The following is a 16240-nucleotide window of genomic DNA, read 5'->3' as shown; positions in this document are numbered from 1 at the left end:
CGGCTCTCTGATTGCTCTTCCTTGAAGTACCAGTAAAGATTACGGTCTGAAAATAAAAAACAAAAGGTATTCCTTTTTATTGAGGCTGTCAATAGTTGGGTTTTGTGCTGGGAACAGTCGCTAAGTCATAGCGCTGTGCCCCAGTCGCAAAACCCTGATTCATGGATTTCTCAAGTGTTTACATTTCCTATGTCCGTGTGGTTTACCCAGCTCACCTCTGTTCGATCGTTTTCACCGGTTGGCTTTGTTTCGTTTTCGCCAGTTTGTATAGCGTTCTTGCCTCCAGTTCGATGGTGTTCGCTCACTCCTCCATTCATTCGTCTTTCTGTGGCGTTCCTGGCAGCAGAAGGTAGAATCTTCGTGTTGTTCAACTTTGCTTATCGCGTCTCTGTAGTTTTATTGGTTGTGATGGCAACCATGTTCAGATTGGTCCTACTTCTCTTTCCATACGGTCGCGAGTATCCGTTTCTATGGTTCTCCCCACGCGCCATCTTGTAGTAACTACTGATGGCCCGTCGCTGTGTTGGATGATACAGATATTTTCGTGATGTATATCTTTGAATGATATACTGATAATTTACAGGGTTCTGTCACTTGATATTTGTTTAGTTGTTCATAAAGATAGATATTACATTTGTCTTTTGATTCCGTTCATGTGTTTTTTTGTAATCACAGAAACTGATGGTTTCAAATAACAGACATAGTTGGAATGACTCGTGGTATATTTATGTCTTGCTTTCCTCAGTGTATTTAATAGGATGCACAGTGAAGCGCTCACGCTTCAGTTGATGATGTGTGTATTTTGGCCATCTTGGCTCGTGATGTAGTGATTTCAATCAGGCTTCAATGTATGTTAAAAGAAACAACTTGAGTCCCAATCTGCATTAATGCCATTCGGCTGCATGGAATTCAGTTTCTCAATCCTCCAATGTGTTTCTTTTTGTAATAAAATCTTATTGAGGTTTCCTCCTCTCCTTGGTATTTTTATTTGTTCCAAAATAATGAATCTTATTTGGGCAATGTTGTGTCTTTCTTTTTGGAAGTGTTGTATTACTGGAGATTTGATGGCGCATGTTCTTATATTGGATTTGTGTTCTGACCATATTGTTTTTACTTTCCTTGTTGTCATTCCCACATAATATATGCCACAGGGGCATTTTATGCCATATATTACATTCCTGGAGTTGCATGTAGACGAGTGATGGAGATTAATCTTGTACCCTTTATGAGGATGAGTGATGGTATTCCATGTAATCAGATTATTGCAGTTATGACACGGTGTTGTACCTTTGAATTTTTCTTGAGTCTGTCTTTCAGCGGAGAAATCCGCCTTGACCAAATGTTCTCTGATTGACTTGCTTTTATTATAAGCAAAAAGTGGTGGTTCTGGAAAGAGTCTCTTCAGAACCGGATCAAATGTGAGAGTTGTCCAATTCTTCTTGATGATTTTCTTTATTTTCGGACTCTGTTGGGAGTAAGTGGTAACATATACCAATTTATCCACTTCTGATTTTTCTTTTTGTTTCAACGCTTCTTCTCTACTGATCCTGCTTACTTTATCAACAATCGTATTAATGTTTGTTGGTTGATGACCTCTTTTTTTCAAATTTGCTTTTAAGGACTTCAATCTTATTTTTGTATTCATCTTCTTCTGAGATAATCCGTCTATCTCAAAAATTGGCTAAATGGTATGCTTTCTATTGTTCTTTGGGGATGAAAACTGTGTGCGTGTAGCAGACTGTTTCTGGCTGTTAGTTTTGTGTAGATTGTAGTTTCTAGTTTGCCTCTTTTCTTGTATATTTGTACGTCTAAGAATTCAATTGTTTCTCTACTAGTCTTCATTGTTAGATTTATCCTTGGTGCCATGCTGTTCAAATGCTGAAAGAATATCTCTAATTCTTCTAAAGGACCGTTCCAGGTGCCGAATATATATGTCATCTATGAAGCAGTAAATGCATTTTTGCTTTGTCCATCTTTCTTCATTGAATATATTGGTGTGTTCTAGGTATGCCATGTATGTGTTGGCATAGCTGGGAGCCATAGTGGCCCCCATCAATGTTCCAGATGTTTGTATGAAGAACTTCTCCTCAAACATGAAGTTATTCTGTAGCACAATTTTTTAGCAGTTTTAGGATGCATAATTTGTCTGCTTTGCAGTCCGTGTCTGATTTTAATAGTAGCCATTCCATGGCTTCCAATCCACCCTCATGGGTGATGTTAGTGTAGAGGCTCACCATGTCCATCGTGAATAAGATGTTGTGTTCTTCGTTTATTTCAATATTTTTTAATGTATTCAAGAAATCGTTCGTATCTTTGATGTAGGTCTTGAATTTATGAATTAGAGGTTGAATTGCCCGATCTATGTATTGTGCCAAGGGCTGAAGTAGGCTATTGTTGGCAGCTATGATTGGTCTTCCTGGCGGGTTTCTCAGTTCTTTGTGTATTTTTGGTAACGTGTATATTATAGGCATCGATGGATGAATGTTGGTCAAGAAGTTTTTTGTCCGGTGGTTGATTAGTTCATCATTTTTGGCTTCATCTAGTACGGTTTTGATGGGTTTCTGAACCTTTTCCGTTGGATTTTCAAAGATTTCAAGGTAAGTGACATCTGCGAATTGTCTGTCTTTTATTTCCATTTTGTATTGTTTGGAGTTCATCACTGCTAAGGCGCCTCCCTTATCTGCTGCTGGTTTCAGTATTAAGGTTGGATTTTGCCACACATTTGTCAGCACTTGTTGTTCCCTTTTTGTAAAGTTCGTTTGACTTAGTTTTTGATAATTCAATTTTTCCAGATCTTTCAGTACCCGTTTTTGGAATACTTCAACCATAGGATTTTGTATTGGTGGCATAAATGTGCTTTTAGATTTCATTTCTAAAAACTTACAATCTTCTTTGGGAATTCCCCATTCGCACGTGTCAAAGAATAATTTGAGTTTCATCTTGCGGGTCAATTTGAAGAAATAAATGATCTCTTTTAAGAGTGAACTGCTGTGACTGGGAACAAATGAAATGCCCTTTTGTAAAGTTTTTTTCCTCAAATTTGGTCAGTCTATAGTCTGAGATGTTAATGACTAATTTCTCTTCTGTAGGAAGTTCACTTTCCGACTTGGATTTTTTCTTCTTGCCTCTTCATGTTTTGCCCGGTCTAAAAAAGATGCAATGTTCTCAGGTGGCAATTGTGTTCCCTTTGATGTTGTTGGTATTGATTCGTCTCTTGGAGTGGATCTTTGTTGTTCCTGCTCAGGTGTTTCCGAATCTCCACTAGATGCCTCAGAGGAGGCACTTGCAGTAGTCGGGGTTCTTCTGTTGTGGGGTGTTCTTCCACTTTTTTGAATTATCTTTCTGTTGGTAGTATTCCTTCCATGAATCAACAATATCCAGCTTGTAATCCAAAGTATCCCTTTGGAATTTTCTGGTTTTCTTAGCTTCTATTCCTTTTTTATATGTATGCAATTTATTGTTGGTTTCCTCTAGTAGTGTTGCCAGTTCTTCTTTCGTAATTAGTTTGGATAGTGAAGTTTTCAATTTATCAAGATCTGATTCTATGGGGGTTAGTGATTTTGGTTAATTCCTCAATCGTTAATAAAATCAAGTCCAGGGAGCACTTGTTCAGAATGTACCTCCACCTTTTGACAAACTCAGGATTTTCTTTACATAAGGTTGGTTCAAGATCTATTCCTAACCCTCACGGTATTCGTTGTGCTTTATAATATTGAGCCAATGTAGTTGAATGTAATTTCTGACTAATTTCTCTTCTTATTAGACGTTCTAGTTGATGTATCAATTCTTCAGGATTGTCCGTACTACTGAGGTCTGTTTGTGTTTCTTTGATTAGTCCTAGAATTTTTGTCGCTTCTTCTGCTGAAAAGCCCAATGTCTTTGCTCTGTTTCTGGTTAGTGATTCAATTTTAGAAAAAGACATATCTTCTCTGGTGATGGTTAGTGGTGGGTGCTCTGTCTAGAGTAGGAGTAGCCTGTAACAGTGGTAACAATGATAGCAGTGATGTAGAGGAGCACACCTTGTTTATATGGGCTTTTACGTTATGGTACTTGATTTTCAAAACTGTTACTCTCAACTTTTAGGTGCTGACCGAGTCGGATTCTGGCCTACAAAATCTAATGTACATGAAACAATTTTGGTGATCACTTTAGCAAAAATGACCTAGGCTCTGTGCACCCTTTTGAGCATACAACTATGCAATCATAGAATAAGTACTATATTCAATTATCATTTGCAGCACTTTTGATTATTTAATCAATATTTATTTGTTGGTAACTGATGTAAAAAAAATGGGGCACCAGAGATTCATCAGTAAGCTTGCGCATATTTCTTGAGGTAATGTAGATCCTGTCCACTTTCGTTTTTTGCTGTGCATTGCAAACACTGAAGTGAATGAGTCCTTGTTGGCAGTAGGTGTGTAGTAGTCTATGGCTCAACTGCTTAGCGTTTCTGTTGTGCCCCGGCTCTCCCTCTGGTGCTGCTAAGAATCTGCTGGCGGGAGGCTTCTCGCTGTGTGATCCGCCAGGGCGGCTGGTTCATGTTTAATAAGAAGAAAGAGACCGACCAATATCTTGTCTAAGCGGTGCGGGGTGATCCAACAGTGATACTACTCACACATATGCCCGGACAAGTACTGGGGCCCTGCCAGCTAAACCAACTACCCCAGGCTGAGGGGGGTCCCAACCTCTCCTGACGGGGTCACCCTATTGACCCTGTCACAACTACGCTTACTAAATCATGGATAACCCCCTTTCTGGATTGGAAATTTGTCTGCCCTTACATGCTTTCATTTTCCAAGAAGACTTTATTTTTTTATTTGTTTATGGTTCATAAAAAACCTTTACAAAAAAGTAAATACATATATACAGAAATATAATATTTCAGAATAAAACAAAGCAAGTCTATACTTTGATTACAAGTGTTACCATAGTTCATAGTACAAGTGTTATATACAAGACTTTCAAATTAAGTCAAACCTGCTCGGTTTTATTTATTGATTTCTAACACGCCATAGCCTGCAGTCATCGGGGCGCACAAATACACAAGTGCATTACAGCTCGAGACATGACAGAGAGAAGGTACGCATGGGAATTCATTCGAAGAGTAGCGTTTAAAATTTTTTATGGAAAGCGGTACGTTTTTCTTCAGAGCGCATATTCGCGGGGAGGGTGTTCCATGCACTGGCAGTTACCCTTTCCTCGGCTAGTTTTGCACATGGAATGGTAAGATGATGTGCTGAGCCCGATCGCAAAGTCCTACTAAGGTTTATGTCGTGTCAGAGCGTGCTTGAGATAGTCAGGGCCATTACCATATACTCACTTGTGAGTTAAGGTTTTAAATGTAATCCTTTTTTCCACAGGCAATCAGTGGAGCTCTTTCTGGAATTTAGTGAGGTGTTCTTTCTTAGAAATGTATTTTATCCCAATAGTGTCATTCTGGATAATCTGTAGTTCTTGAAAATGTTCCTTGCTATAACCACTAAGTCTGACATTTGTTCCTGCGAGTCGTGTGTATACTCTTCTCCACGGCCACCCTAACCTATTTTTTGGGAAGATTGTGCATTGCATTCCCAGTTCCCCCTCTTGTACCTGAAGAGTACAATACTAGCTCAGCAGAAAGACCTTTTTGTATACACAGAAAGGAAAAATCTAGTGCTGCTTAGTTGGAAAGTGCCCAAAATGAGAGAAAAGGTAAGTCGCAGCATCTAAAGTCTTGTATTTGAGAACTTCAGGGGGCCTGGACATGGATTGTCTATGCCGGATTGCGGTGGAATAAAAGAAAAACAGTTTGTGTGTTCTACCATCTTACTAGCAAATTCTGTCTCTAGGTCGCGTCTTTCATCCGAGAGTGAACCGGAGGATATACCGCCACCTTTTGGTAATGCTGAGGCAGGCCTCTATTACCCCTTCTCTATGGCCAGAGGCAACAACAGGGTGTCAAGTGAGGAGAGTGAGGAAGAAAAGCCAGAAGATTCAGAGAGACCCGACTGTCCCTATGCGGCTCACCCGCCAAGGCCTCAAGCGGTGAGTGTGGGCTCCGTGCTCCTGTAATTCCTTGGATTCCTACACAGGGGATACAGTTGGTGGCTAATGCTTAGGCAAAGTGTGTGTGTTTACTCGTTGACAATGATGGTGGACGTTTACCTAGTGCTTGTAAAAGGTGACGTGTGTGTATTGGAGGAGTTTCTATGCACGCCATGAACATTCAATGTCTTTATGGTATATGTGTGTTCCCACCTTCCTAGGAGTGGCATGTGTATTTATTGGTATATTTGCATCTAGTGTGTGTGTGACGCGCACGTAGGGGTTGAAATTAGGATTTCTTCATCATGAGCAAAAAGCAGCGCTTAGGTATCGGGCTTTACCCGCTATGCAGGAGCTACCTTTGGCGACGCAGGAGCTACTACATACGCGCAGCATATCTATCGTGAGCACAAGATGCAAACTCTAAATGTATTGACCATGGAACTTTCTACAATATGCATTAAACGTTCCTTAGGCGGGTTCTCTATTCTCCTTTAAACATGTTCCTAAACCTGCACAGTTACTATCACATAGCTATGTTTGCTTGGCATCACTTGCCTGAGGAGTCAAATGTAGCTCCTGGTAGCGGTTGGTTTCATGCTATAACCAGGAGCTAAGTATTTCCCCTACCCTGTGTATGTGTTCTCATAGATAACTCGGAGCTCCACTGAAAGTTAGTGTTTTTATTGAGTTTCCAACAGCGTCAACCTAAGGGCCATCTCTCTTGCTCTCTAATCCTCCAGTGGGTTCCCTCCACCTTAGCCCAGGCTTCCGGAATTCCCAGTTTGATTTCCAACTAGAGATCAGTAATTCCTGCTATCTGAAAGCTATTCTTCAGGACCTCCCTCCGGGACTTCGTAAGGGGTTCCCTAACCTTCTCCAGAAGGCAAACGATATTATGCTTGTACCGGTGTGAGGGCCTCATGCAGAAGGAGACAGACAGCAGATTCAAACCTCAAAAGAAACACTTTTATTAACTTAAATGCAAGGAAGGAAAAAGGCCTAAATTGCCCTAACTTAAAGTGGGATTAACCTATCTAAAGAAAACTAAGAAACGTATGAGTTAAATGGTTCTGTCTGTGTCCAAAACCTTTACTTGCCCTCACAAGTTATTTTATACAAAGTACTGCCCCTTCGCCAAGCGTAAAGTAGCTTTGTAGAAACGGGGTTTAATATGATCCTTTGTATATAAAAGGGTAAATAGTTTGAATCACGACCCAAGGTTCCTTCCCCAGGTTAAAGGCAGTTCAGAACAGAAGCACCGGGGTTCCCTTCCCCAAGTTCAAAACAGTTCATAGTAGAGGCACTAGGGTTCACTTCCCCAAGTTCAAAACCGTTCAGAGTAGACACACCGGGGTTTCCTTCCCCAAGTTCAAAACAGTTCACAGTAGAGGCACTAGGGTTCACTTTCCCAAGTTCAAAATAGTTCACAGTTGACACACTGGGGTTTCCTTCCCCAAGTTCAGAATAATTCAGTTTTAAGAAGCCCAAAAGATTCCCAATTTCTTGTTTCATCTTCTGGTGGGTGACCTGTATTCAATCCATTATTTGGAAAAAAGAGCCTTCATTTTAATTCAGTTCCATGTTAATAGGTTTTTAGTTTTAAGGTTGAGCGAGTAAATATTTCTTTTCATTTTTACCATTTAAATGTCTGTTTCACAGGTTTGGACCTTTCAGGACTGTCAAGGTGTGCGGTCCCTTTTAAACTTCACCTGATTATTAATTCATTAAATGGTTCAGACAGACTTTTGGGAACTTGTTCCGCTTCCATCCGACCCACGTGACCACTCCTCTACATTGTATACTTGCGCAATCACTGGTTGCTTCACAGCGGGTTTTCTGGTCTCTGAAACTCACTGGCTTTCTTTGCAGGCTTCTCTGTTACCGCGCTGGATTTGCTTCAACTCTGTTTCATCCAGGGTTCACTCTTTTGCCCCTGAGACACTCCTGTGCTCTGACAGCGCCACGGGTGAACAAGCACTCTGTCTCTTCATCAGAAGGCTGGCCCCTCAGCATGCCGTCTTCTGTTGCCTTGTAGTTACGCCAGAGAGATCCTGTTCTCACGCCATCCCCGTTCGGACTGCCAGCCTCTGCAGTCCCTGTTATTCCGACCCTCATCACACAGCAGCTCTGCATCCAACGGCTCCCAGCAGTGTCTCGCCTTTCTCTTTCTCCTCTCTGTGCTCTTTTGGCTTCCCACCTTTTATGCACCTCTGGTGTGTGAATGAGCTGCATGTGCGTGTTCTCTGTTTCAATTGCCTGACTATAGTTAGGCCTATTAGTGTGACCTCTGGAGGATAGCTCAAGGGCAACGTGCTCGCCTTGGAATCACAACGACATGGAGCAAAATAGTTTTGATCCCCGGGCCCGTACTAAGAAACCTCTGGGTATTAAGCGTGTTCTAAATAACCTATTATTTACCTGCCTGATCTTTGTAGTGGTATTCCTCTGAGGCTCTCTTCTTAGTCTCAGTACCAGTGAGGTGTGGTTTTATGTTGCTGTGGATGCCTCCTTGTCATCTCTTCCTCACCCGAGTAGTAGAATGGCATGACCGAGACAAAATAAGGGAGGCTGGTTTACAATCCTAGGGCAAGGTGTGCTATACAAATAAAATAAATACAAAAAAATACAATATCCCATACTGGTTGGAGAAATATTGGGTGGGTTGTTAGGAAAAGGGGGATACCATATCTTGCCCAAGGGCCCCCCAGTCTCCAAGGACCTTCCACCCAGGTGATCCTCCCTCGCTTGTCCACTCCCAGGGTCAGGATCCAAAAGCGATGGCCTTTCCCTAGCCACTTACGCAGAGGATCCATGGGGGAATAGGAATGAGAAAACCCTCAGGTTTCTCACACCGGTATCAGACACCCACTCAGTTCTCTCTCTCACTTGCCATCTTTCTCTCCTGTCCCTTTTTGATGTTACGCACTCTCACTCTCTCTTATTCTTGCTCTTCTAAATCTCCCCTCAATCTGCTACTCTCACCCTCTCCCCTCCCCCACTCCGCTAGTCTCGGTCTAGAGGGTGGTACCGTCATTGGCATTCATGGCAAGGGGTCAAGGACTGCACCCCTAGTTCTCCCTCCCCACCTCTAGGACAGGGCTAGCTCTGACTTAAGCCACCTGTCCGAGGTCGAGTGGGGTCCCGGGCCCCCTGTGACAGGGTCAGAACTGTAACCTTAGTAAACAGTGTGTACATGTGCTCTAGGTGGAGTTTTATGTGCTATTGATACATGTGCAATCAAAGCGTATGTCTGAGCATGTAATGGTGAACTTGTTAGTGTTACGGGTAATGTAATGTATGTTTTCCTCTTGTGGTCAGAGGTAAGTGTTAGTGAATATGTGAGTAAGGTTTGGTGTGAGTAAGGTGTGCTTTTCTCTTGTGGTTAGAGTTAAGTATGTGTGAGTGAACTGTGTATTTTGATGTGCTAACAATGGATGTGTTTGTTGTGCTTTGCAGGATTTTGGTTACTTTGTGTATGCTCTTTGGAGGTTAGACATGTTTGAGACACCCACTTACCTTAACTACTCGCACGTCTATACAGTGGGGCACTATGCAGAATCCATGCTTGATTAGTAGACCTGGTTAGCAGATGTGCGTTCTTTATAAGCCATAACATATGTTCAGTGGCAGTGGTTGCACTAGAAATATGTGCACCTCTTATTAGTAGACCACATGTGTGATTGTGTGCATAAGGCAGTCTTAGTGGCGTTGTGTCAAAATAAAAGAGCCTATACTAATAAACACCTATTGCCAAGTCCTTGCAACTAATTACAGAAAGTGTGTGGGATAAGGGGTCAATAAAGAAAGGTGTTCTGAAGCCATAAGTCAGGATGTGATTGCCATGAGTCTCCTTTGCCCACATTTCAGCACGGGACAAGGTGGGACCTCGGAGCACTGTGCACACTATGGCTTTCTTAGCACGAGCCGACAGTTCCGTTCCAGCTATCGGGTTCTTCAATGGTAGTCTCTTTTCATAAAGCAGTTTCTTGCCTTTGAGGCCTGATGTATTCCACAACAAACAAAGTTATTTTCCACAGTTGGCGTTGGGTGATGGTTTCACCCCTGGGCCCCCCTCTTCCGGGTTCCAACCTCTCGCGTATCGTATTAAAATAATCAATTGAACAGTTCCTTTCTCAATTCAATTTGGGAGATAGCTTTTCACCCCATGGATCTTCCTAGACCAGGCTCGGACCCACTTGACAAGGTGGACAGTTCACTTCCCCTGGTCGTCCAATACCTGTTACATTCACGAGTCTTAATGTCTTTTTAAGCAGTACTTCAGGCTTTGTTCCAGATTGTCGGGTTCCCTCTTCCGGGTTCACTTTTGCCAAGTTCCACAAACAGTTCACTGTACTTCGGGACTTTGGACTTTGCCCCTTTTTGTTAGCATCCCTCCGCCGGGTTCACTCTTGCCAACTTTAACCCACTGTTCATATGCTCCTCTCACCAAGCGGGATTCATTTCCCTTAGTTTCGCAATCATCTGTAGGGACAGACTTTCGACATTACAGAGGATTTTACAAGACCTCTGTATGACCACTTTGACCTATTTTCGCCTCTTCCCAAGGGATTTTTGTTCTGGTTATTTCTGCCATCGGGTAATAGCCCAGAGTTTCCTGCCTGAGCACCCATGTGGTACCGGCCTCCTCCGTTGCTGTGGTTTCCCCCGCTTTCATCAACTGCTTATAACTTTAATTCTTTAAGCTTCTCAAAAGTTCAAATTAACTGTTGGCTACTTTTCGTTCAACACAGTCTGGTTTCTTATCGATTCTCCCATCGACTCACTGGCTGTGATGAACCGCTTGCCTTTCTTATATCCTTGGAGTCAAGGTTGGTACCACCGAGACCAGAGTCTTTCCCCGGCCTGGTTATCAGCAGAGGAGGGTCTTGTGTACCGTTGACATCTGCTGCAACACACGTTGGCTATTGTTCGCGGTTTTAGGTTTCCATCTGCAGAGGTTTCACAGGTCTTGGTCTCTCCTTGTCAGCCTATCGATTGGCACTGTTTTTCTCCTCCTCCTTGAACTGCTGTGCTGAGGTAGCTCTCACGCCATATAGTCTGCTTTGCTCGTCTTGTGCTCCACCTTTTATCCCTCTGTGGAAAGGAAAGGGCCGTCAGGTGTGTGTGGTTGTGCTCAATTGCCTGACTTTGCCTGACCCTTGCATTGGGACATGTCAGGTGAACGGCTCGGGTGTTAGCCCGTCGTCTTCTGTGTTGTGTGAAATTGTTTGTGTCGGAAAAGTGGGGGCGGGGGCGGTGTTTTGGAATATCCTACGTGATAGGATGGGGAAAATAAAAATAGCAAATGCTTCCTCTCCACCCAAAACTGCCTAACGGTCGCTAGAGCCCTAATCCTTACAAAACTAGACTATTGCAATATTTTACTGCTAGGCGCTTCAATAAAAATGTAACCAAACTACAACTATTGCAAAACAAAGCCCTTAGAGCTGCCTTAGGCATCAACAGAAGAGAATACATCTCCCAACACAGAAGAGACGCCCACTGGCTACATATAGAAGCAAGAATCCTCCACAAAGCACTCGCCACAACGCATAAATGCATTTCTTACATGGCACCAACTTACCTAAATCAAACCATATCCTGCAAAGCCACTGGAAGAACTCAGATCCAGCAACAACACACACCTCCACATCCCACGCTTCACCACCACCAGAGCAGGCAAGTCCAGCTTCCCTATAGCAGCACCGTGCATTTGGAACACAACTCCCCACCCACCTCACTAACGAGCCCTCCTTCCACAAATTCAAGAAGCAACTAAAAACTTGGCTATTCAATAAATACTAACTCACCAAGCAAACCACATCCTCAACGCAACACGTGCTGTGTGTCACAATACAAAAGGTGATGCCGATGGAGTTCTACAACCAAAAAGAAACCGTGTCCAAATCAGAACAAAATACACGAGAGAGGGAGAAAAAGGCCCCCCCCTCACCAGAATGGGAATTAAAAGTCCTAAAGTTCAGCAAAAGAGCTGGGGGTCTCTAAGGTAGAAGGGAATTAACACAGATTTGGGAATTCTCCCCTACATCCCCTGTGAAAAACTTTCTTCCTTTTTCTCTTTCTCTGGTGGCTTCTCCTCTTCCCCATATCTCCTCCTTTTTCATTGCAGTTTAATGGGAGTTTAAAAGGAGGTTTTCCATTTCGTGATGGCAATAACACAGATTGACCCTTTCTTCACAGTTCTTATCCTCTGAAAAGTTTAAAGGTGTGTAAGGGCGCAGAAGCAGGAGACTGACACACGGCTGGCATGTTGCTGGTTATAGATTTTTATTTAAAATCAAAAGGAAAACTCGAACTATCCCCATCTCTAAAACGGGGTTCCCTGTCTCAAATAAACTAAGGATTCTGCCAGGTGGTCTTGTCAAAAGTAAATGGCCCACCTTCGTATCAGAAACCGATTTCCTTCCCTTACACTCTGAATCAACTAAAGAAAAAAGATGAGCTTCTCATTTTAGAAGGATCTCTCTCTCTCCCTGGACGATTCCCTCGCCTTTACTTATAAGGAAAATTAAATGTTCTTCATCAAGGGCAGAGCATCAAACCAAAGTCTCAGAGGTAGAGGTTTCTTGGACGGACTCTCCACCCAGGTACAAAGAAAATAAAGTCTTCTATCTTAACAATGTTGAAGGCTCCTGGGGGAATGTTTCCCTCCCCTAGGTCTTTCTTAGAATGCCAAGAAAATTACTTACTTCTTTTGGATGTCACAGAATGGTCATAGAACACCAGGGGATATGACTCCCTTCCCCTGGTCTCACCTAGAATTTGTTTCACCGCCAACCTGTTTTTTCACTTAGCCTGGTATTGCTATTACAATGCTCCCAAAACTGTGTCAAGTGTAGCGCTTCCTTTCCCTTGTGTTGCTCTTGGGCTCAGTCAACATAACTCTGTTTGCTGTCAGGCACTGTGACTATTAAAGATTGATGAGTATACTTCAATGGGTGCTGGACCCAGACTCGCAACACAATACACCTTGTGTACTCTCCTGCCAGGCACTGTGACTATGATTATTGTTCTGGAGTCCTTGATTGCCTTTATGGGTGTGGGTCCAAGACTCAAACTTTCTTCTTTCCACGTTCAGTCCACCTGATTTACTAGCCTGCCAGGTACTGAGCCTATGATGATTAACTTGGATGCTTTCACAACTTCTTATATTCTTAGGCCCTGGGTCCCAGCAACATGCCTCTTGTTTCCCTCCTGGTTCCCAGCTTCTACATCAGTGCCTTGGGTCCCTTTCACCTCCCTCCACACACGCATACCTGTCTCTGGTTCGAAGTGATCTTAGGGAGTCTGTGATACTTTTGATCTGCCTCAGTGCTTCCTGGTCAGTCAGCGTTTCCCCGTGGCTTGCGGCAGCTCCGTGATGGAAATTTCCTTTCGGTGATTGTGCTTCCTGCTCTGCACATTTGGCGTTCCAATGGGCCACCAGGAGCTGCGTATTCCGCCTTCGTGGAGCAGTCCTTCCACACCAGACTTTCCTTGTGGTCGTCTGCCTTCTCTCCACTGCTTTCTTGTCTGGACTCCTGGTTCCTCCAAGGAGGGCTCGATATTGGTCTGAGTCCTTCCTCGGTGTTTCTACACCGATCAAGTGCATATTGACTAGACTGCTCACTTTGGTTCCGCTGGGTACTCTTAGTACTCCGCGCCTCTTCCTCGTCTAAGTAACAAATGGCTCAATCTCCCAGGAATGAATAGAACCCTTCTTTATCTTGGTATTGGGAAGGGGAATTCTGTTTGGGTTGTCCCGACTCCTTGTTCCAGTACTTCCTATTCTGGAAGTATCAGAAAAACACATACGAACAGAAGCAATGGTGTTACTGTTGGGGGGGAATGTGGGCTAGGTTAAGGTTGGCTGTGGGCATAGCATGTTCTCCCCAGGCCATCACTAATCCCATAGGGCACTTCCCTCCCCATGAGATCCACCCACCGAGTACCACCCCCAGGGTGACTATCGGGGAGCGGCAAAAAGATAGGTGGGTGGGAGGCACAACAAAATTAAATTGAACAACGTTCTTCAGATTGTATGTTGAGCAATGAGCTCATTATTCTAAATTTTGATAACAAGTCAGTCCAACGTCAGGTGCAGCTGGGTAAATCTCAAGGCCACTCTAGATCTAGCAAATAACACAAAGAACATACACCAGATGTCGCCAGCCGGTAACCCCGTGCTGCACTCCTGGAGGGCTATAATCCCAAAGCAATTTGTGACCTGGCGAGATCAAGGGCCTCCAATAGGAGATAGCTTTCCCTATGGGTCAATGTAATCAATATTTTCAGTTCGATAATTCTTGGTAATAGTTTCACTTAAATTAATCTAATGCTGCACATCCAAGCATCTAAGATCCTGTGCTCTCCATTTAACATAGTCAAGAACCACAAGACTGAATTCAAAAAGAATGGGTAAGCAAGATATTTTTGTCTATGTCAAAGTTAAAAGACCGCAAACTGTACAGCTGCAGTGCAAAAAGCAATTAGTAATTCAAAAGAACATTCATAGACAATTAGGAGAACAGTGTCTTGTCCGAGCTGATGAATAGCTCAAATAAACCAAAGAATTAAACCATCTTCATTCATGTTACAAACAAAAATGCATAAGCAAATATACATAGCAAATATGAACAGCACAATTTCAATCATCCTAAACACTCCTATTAGATCATGAGTGCCAACGAGTTTCGGATTACACAGAATCCATCTTCAGGGCAGGAAGTGTTAAGTTTCGTATTGCGTTCTGGGTAATTCTTAATTTGTATCCTAAAAAGATGAAAGTAGGTTAATTAGGTCCTTGAAATTGCTGAGAAGGCAAAAACTGGGGGTCCAATACACAAAATACTAACCTTATGTTCGGTGAAATAGAGGATACAGGCTCCTACCTGCATTCTAAACAAATAATATTGTCATTACTGAGAGTCAGTCAGCACGATATGCCTTACAATTGTGCATTAAGAGCAGAATACTGAATGTACTAGTGTCCCTACACACCCGGTCAGAAGACCAACTCCTAGCCCCGGGTATTAGCGTGATGCAGAGCGGTTGCTCTCCCACTGTGGGAACCAGGGAATAGAGAAAAAAAAGTGACTGGAATGATCTTAAAATGTGCCTCATTGTCTCTAAGTGTAACTTAAACAAAAATCAGAGACTAGTCCTGCATGATGGTAGCGTATCTTGCCGCTGTTCAGTAATGTAATAAAAATCGCGGTGGCGCCTGTTCTAAGTGCTCCCCCCGGACATAATGCCACACAGAGAGTGCTAAAGCGCACTTATGTTACGTACGTTGTATCGATCTCAAGTCATCGTATGTACACATTATTTAACGATACATCTGGATCCCACTCACGGGGTTCACGTCTTGTATATAAGACCGCAGGCACGAACGTTGTGTCCCTCTACAACACTCACTTCAAGGTTCTTGCTCAATGCAGGAATCGAGCCGCCCGGCAACTGAACGTGCCGCCCGACTCTGCTGTTAGTGGTTTCCATGGGAACGGCGCGCACGTGCGTCACGCCCATGGTAACCATCTTTGTGTGGGACTGATTAGATTGTTAGCCAGTCAGCTAGAGATAAAACTTATATTTAGCTCTATCGTTAGTCACGATCAAAGTTACTGTTGTGTCCTCTTATCTCATTAATTTACACTTAATGCAGAAATGTGGACGCCGTCGGATTGACGTGCTGCCCGATTCTGCACTGTCCGTGGTTGCCATGGGAGCGACGGGCATGCGCGTTGCGCCCACGGTCACCACCTTCGAGAAGGAGTCTCCTCATCATGTAGGAGCCGTACATGATCAGCTGGCAGGATAGTACATTGTGTGCGCTGAGAGCATGCAAAGTGGGAATAAAGCCTGACCACAATACTGAGCATTTTCTGTGAAGACTTTTTCTAGTACAGTGTTGCACTGTACTAAACACATGTTTGTGGGAGGCCTTAAGATGTACTCAAGCATGCCCTGGAAGTGTGGAGTCTCCACCGCAGATAGTTTTAAATATGCCTGCTACCCCTCCTCCCCCAGCCCTTGACATAATATGCAAGTACTGATCCTACTGACAAAAGGGCCTGGAACAAGCGTTTCACGGGTGCAGGTGAATGCCGGGAACACAGAAGATAGAGGGTATGGGAAGAATAGGAAAGTCACGTCCTCCAAGAGCCATGCCTGCGTGGCCGCATGGTGAGGGTAAATGATCCCTGTTTCGGGC

The 16240-nt window shown here is 43.4% G+C and overlaps 1 protein-coding gene across 1 annotated transcript in view; it reads left to right on the top strand.

The window, feature by feature from the left end:
- The window catches only part of ATXN7L2 (ataxin 7 like 2), a 106115-nt gene that overhangs the window by 64887 nt on the left and 24988 nt on the right, over positions 1–16240 (top strand). The window contains exon 8 of the mRNA XM_069633003.1: positions 5829–6024. Within this exon, the coding sequence (XP_069489104.1) occupies positions 5829–6024 (196 nt within the window). The remainder of the gene's footprint in view (positions 1–5828; positions 6025–16240) is intronic.

The sequence above is a fragment of the Ambystoma mexicanum genome, chromosome 13 (assembly GCF_040938575.1).
Source record: "Ambystoma mexicanum isolate Mex_15411 chromosome 13, UKY_AmexF1_1, whole genome shotgun sequence".
NCBI classification, from domain to species: Eukaryota; Metazoa; Chordata; class Amphibia; order Caudata; family Ambystomatidae; genus Ambystoma; species Ambystoma mexicanum.
Note: the sequence above shows the minus strand (reverse complement) of the source record. Positions and strands in the feature narration are given on the sequence as shown.